General features: G+C 34.9%; 1 protein-coding gene across 1 annotated transcript; it reads right to left on the reverse strand.

The window, feature by feature from the left end:
• Window positions 1–1,851: 1,851 nt before the first annotated feature.
• Window positions 1,852–2,577, reverse strand: LOC136832908 (aspartic and glutamic acid-rich protein-like). The gene has a single exon (XM_067094566.1). The coding sequence runs from the start codon at window positions 2,575–2,577 to the stop codon at window positions 1,852–1,854; it is 726 nt and encodes a 241-aa protein (XP_066950667.1).
• Window positions 2,578–5,625: the final 3,048 nt, after the last annotated feature.

The following is a 5,625-nucleotide window of genomic DNA, read 5'->3' on the forward strand; positions in this document are numbered from 1 at the left end:
CTCATTCTCTCCTGGCCCTCAGTTTATATTATATTTACTCCTGTTATAGTATTATTTGTAATAACATTTAGATTGCATATATATATATATATATATATATATATATATATATATATATATATATATATTATATACATTTACTGTATGTATGTATAGGCTATATACACACACACACACACACACACACATATATATATATACTGTATATATATATATATATATATATATATATATATATATATATATATATATTTATATATATATATATATATATATATATATATATATATATATATATATATATATATATATATATATATATATATATATATATATATGTGTGTGTGTGTGTGTGTGTGTGTGTGTGTGTGTGTATGTATGTATGTATGTATTTGATATATATTACATATATATATATATATATGTATGTATATTATAAAATGTTATCAAACCTATATTAATACACATACCACATGCATACTGTTTGTGAGTGTTTATCCATATACATACGTGAGCTTGCATTAACGATATTCGGGCATTTTCAACCGCCATTTCAAGCTCCCGAAGCCTTTCATTTTCTCTGAATTATGTGAGCTTTAAAAACCGAATTAAATTAATTAGTGTTATTCAGCGATAAATCTAGCTTTATTATTTAAGTTAACTTCTTAAACACAGAGGAAACACGCGCGACTCTGAGTTATGACCCAGAAATTTACGTGGCGTGACTTTTAATAGGTTGAAAGTGGATGTATTATCTGAAATTTATCCGCAGTTCTCAGTTAGGTTAAGAGAACCGGGAAAAAGACTGAAGTTTTGTTAGTTTAAAAGACTGAAGTTTTGTTAGTTTTCCAACGAAAGCTGCAACACGTTCATCAGAATCTTCGTCTTCGTTTTAACGTTCTTTTTCCCATTTTTATATGGGGTAAGCACGATGCCTTCTTTTTGAAGGACTTTGATTTGGCGTTGGGGTAGGCCGTAGCCTCGATCGGCTGCCCTGCCTGACATCGCTTAGATCCCGGTAACGAATGTATACATGAATCGTACCAAATCCCCAGCTCCCTTTCTCCCAGCAGCGAGGAGAACTGGGCGGTTAGGTCGACAGTTCGAGACGTGTGAGGTGTCTGTTATGCTTTTAGAAACACGTTCACCAGAATAATAATAGGTGAGTAATTCGAAAAGGACAGAAAGAGGCGGTGAAGTCACTGATCGACATTAAACAGAGTACTTTATTATTTTATGAAGACTAATGACAAGTCAGGTACTTGACATGTACAGACTATGATTTTTTTTCATAAGGATTCTGTAGTGTCACAGCTTTCTTAGTGCTCAGATTTACAAATGATTTTCCTCTGAGTATTAGATTCATAGTTAAGGACTCATAAAAATGGTTACTTTAATATTCTCTGCAAACAATAACAGTGGTTAAGGTCACGCAGAAATATGTTACTTTAATGTTCTGTACAATCAGTAACAATTAACAATTAGGGTATGTTATTAAAAAAATTGAATTACCTCAGTTACCTCATACACAATACATCTACCAAAATCGGCGGACTACATCACGGAGCTGTGACAAAATCAAGGTTAATATTAGTCTGAAGTAGTATTGGCAGAATTAAAAGAATGTTTATCATTAATCACTAAATACAATATCCTCAAGAATAATGGAAAGAAGAATCAGCAGAAGCCTATGTTTGGATGACATCAGGAGCAAGATGTTTATTTATTGCTGTGGGACCTTCGATACTGGAAACTGGTATTTTACTACCTTTGGGCTGGAGGTGTTTCGGTGCTTTTGTTATTGTGCGTGTCACTATTTATTGCTGCTTTTCATCTTACGATGGTAGGCTATTATCGTCTCCTATACACTGGTTGACAGCCAAACTCTTCGCCCAAAATTTCAGTCATCCACTTTGCTGATTCATCTTCCTTTTCATATTCCTCGTCTGTTTCTGCAAATGACTCAGTAAGCTCCTCCAACTTTGCTGATTCATCTTCCTTTTCATTTTCATTATCTGTTTCTGCAAATGACTCAGCAAGCTCTTCCAACTTTGCTGATTCATCTTCCTTTTCATTTTCATAATCTGTTTCTGCAAATGACTCAGTAAGCTCTTCCAACTTTGCTGATTCATCTTCCTTTTCATTTTCATAATCTGTTTCTGCAAATGACTCAGTAAGCTCTTCCAACTTTGCTGATTCATCTTCCTTTTCATTTTCCTCATCTGTTTCTACAAATGACTCAGTAAGCTCTTCCAACTTTGCTGATTCATCTTCCTTTTCATTTTCATAATCTGTTTCTGCAAATGACTCAGTAAGCTCTTCCAACTTTGCTGATTCATCCTCTTCTCCATTTTCCTCATCTGTTTCTATAAATGACTCAGTAAGCTCTTCCAACTTTGCTGATTCATCTTCCTTTTCATTTTCATATTCTGTTTCTGCAAATGACTCAGTAAGCTCTTCCAACTTTGCTGATTCATCCTCTTCTCCATTTTCCTCATCTGTTTCTACAAATGACTCAGTAAGCTCTTCCAATTGTTCGTTACTCTCAATTTTATGATTTTTTATAGCTTTCTGCATCTTAGCATTTTCCCTCTTGACTATCTCATTATAGTCCAGAAACACTATCAGGTTTAGTGCTTAGGTTAATTGAGGGGTAATAGAGTCTTCTGGGAGCAGCTCTAAGTAGTTTTTCCCTGTTGGCTGGTGTCACAAGAGCCAGGGCTCTAGCATAGCCAGCCTAAGGTTGGTGACCACCACTGAACATCAGGATTATTGGGAAATCTCTTAGGATACTCAAGAGAGTGGATTTTCGTGATTGGAGCTCGTAATCTCATCTCTAATAAATTCCTTTGTTGGAAAAAGAAGGGTAAATTAAATGGTTAAGTTATACGTGAAGATCAGTGGTGATTTCACGATTATTTTGAAACGGTTGAGAAAATGCTCGATTCTGTACAGCGATTACTAAAATTATGTCTGACACCTTATATCACACATCCGCTAATTCAGTATAATGACAATTCATAAAAATTGTGGTAACTTGGTTCCATATTTAACAATTTTTACTTCTCTAGGTATGAAGTTAATGTGAAAAATACCGTAGAAAAAGTTAGATTTAAAGATTAAAAATACATTAAAGCTTTCTCAAGGACATGTTAGAGCGTTCTAACAAACGATAGATGTTCGAGTGCATTGAGAAAGTTGAAAGGTATTTTCAAGTTGACCGTGTGAGGTTTTCTTAGTTAACGTTTAAGAAAAATAGAACCACTGCTAGGTGTAAAATATGAAAGAATAAAGTAGATAAACAAAGAACTAATTGTCTGATATGATTTTGCTAAAAGAGAGGAAGGGGTAGATATTTGAAGTTCGCTGAGCAGATAAAACTACATGAGAAAATAGTCTGTTATAGGAAGCTCTCTCGCTCTCACTGTGGAAAAAAAAATTAAAGGCTTAACATAAAGATAGGTTATTAACCAATGAATCCACCACATTTTCTAAACGTTACCAGTGAGATCTATCCAGAATCTCTCGCACTTAAGCACATTGTCACGTTCTGTCATGACAAGTGTTTGTCTCTGCCCTTGAATTTTGTCAGCGATTCCCATTTAATTTGAATGGGTCCAACACGGTGTCACCTTTCATTGTTGGAATATTGATTGCGAAAATGGAATTGAATTAGCAGGAAATTAAGCTTGGGGAAGGTCGCCCGATGTTCTCAGTGGCAATTGTGAGAAGGTGGAAAAATCTGGTTATCTGAAATAGCTGGGGTGATGAATTGACGTGTTGTGTTCGAGCACGGTCACCGTCCTCTCTCGTCTCTGATTTCCTCATTAATTTATTTATATTTTGTGAATTCAGCTTTTAACGACTCTGTCCTTTTTTTTTTTTTTTTTTTTTTAGAAATTTTGGAAATTTTGACTTTATGGATATTTATAATTAGACCTCCATAAAAGATCATTTTTATAAATAAGATTATTATATATGTCATCAAAATACACATTAAATATGGTTTTTTCACATGTGGCTCATTCAGGCATCATTTCTCTAAAAATTTCGTGAGGAAACCCACCACCCTTCGTAATGACTAAATCTTGTTTGTCCGTAATATCCAGCATGTGATACTACTACAGTAAATTAAAAAAAGACAAATTTTGGTTTTGTCTTAAGTCATCCAAGTCCTGATCTACATTGATTTTGGACTAATCGCTGCAGTCACAGCTGTTATGGGTGTTCTGAAATTCATGAGCAATAATCTGAATACCATATCCTGCTGATGACCTTCTGTATAGGTATATGAAATTGTATTTGCTAAATTTTTAAATTTACAGAGCTCTGTGCAAATATAAAGTTGCACGGCTTAGGAATATTAAAAGTTTTATTTATTGATTGGTATTTCTCTGCCTTCCTTAAGAACTACTACTCTGAATTTATCAGGAAGATCTCGATGTAACTATTTTCTGGATGATTCATGTCAGTTAAAACTGGTTGCCGAGCAACTGGCGGCGTGTCCGATTTTACTGGAAAAATAACCAAAAGGAGTTTTTTTCCACAAACGACGAGATTCTGAAATTCAGTAAAACTGCAGATACTTGCACACAAAAAGGCAGCCCCTCCGCTCCCCAACCAGTTCCGGGAAATGCAAGAATTTCGAGCCTTTTAAGTTTCAAGCAACAATGCGAGGTTCCAATAAGCCTCATTCGAAGTTCCCGTGTGCTTTATATTGACAAGTATATTCTGAGGTGACAAGACGGAATATGACAATTACGGCTGGGAAGTATTGAGAACGTCCCTGAAAGGGGATTTGAAGCACAATAAGGCCTTGCCATTACTGTAATTGACATAGCACAAGGAAGACGATATATATCAGTTCGTAAGTCAGCCAGCGTATTGATTATCGGGAGTTGAATCATTTGGAGAGAAAGGTGAAGCAAGTTTTTATATGTTGTTAGGTTTACCTCAGCTCTCTCTCTCTCTCTCTCTCTCTCTCTCTCTCTCTCTCTCTCTCTCTCTCTCTCTCTCTATACGTTAATATCTTACATCAAAAGAAGAACAAGAAGACGGATATGTTTCCGATTATTTTACGTAAATCGCCTTAATGTGCCATTTTGTGTCATTGACTAAAACGCATGGAAAGGAACGAGTAAGACTTTTCCATTTCTCCTCACATGTTCTGCAAATATAGATCAAAAGAAACTTTTCACAGAAACTCGACAAAAATTGAAAGCATCAAGCATCTCTCTTCCACAGCGATTTTACGTTGTTTAAAACTAAAGTGGTTCTGCTCTTTCACATTTAAAAAAAAATGAATTGCAAACTTCACTTCCTCACACACACTACGAAAATTTAGTAAATGAAGCATCGTTGTGCTCCATATATTAAATAGGCAGGGCTTCAGTTTGTCACAAAGGCTGTACGAAAATTGAACAAGTATATAAACATTCTTTTCCCTTTGAGGTATTAAAAGCTAAAAGAAATAACACTGACAGTCTCAGATCTTTTAAGAAAATGGATTGCATGTCGCTTCATTTATTTACTTCACAAATTTGTAAGCCTTTTAATTTCAAACAGAAATTCTACACACATTCAGGAAATGATGCTTTACTTCACAGTGGGCGTGCGAAATAAAAA

This window comes from Macrobrachium rosenbergii, chromosome 50, assembly GCF_040412425.1.
Source record: "Macrobrachium rosenbergii isolate ZJJX-2024 chromosome 50, ASM4041242v1, whole genome shotgun sequence".
NCBI classification, from domain to species: domain Eukaryota; kingdom Metazoa; phylum Arthropoda; class Malacostraca; order Decapoda; family Palaemonidae; genus Macrobrachium; species Macrobrachium rosenbergii.

What these genes read in the sequence shown, in the direction of transcription:
- LOC136832908 (XM_067094566.1), bottom strand. Translation starts at nt 2,577, where the DNA reads ATGCAGAAAGCTATAAAAAATCATAAAATTGAGAGTAACGAACAATTG.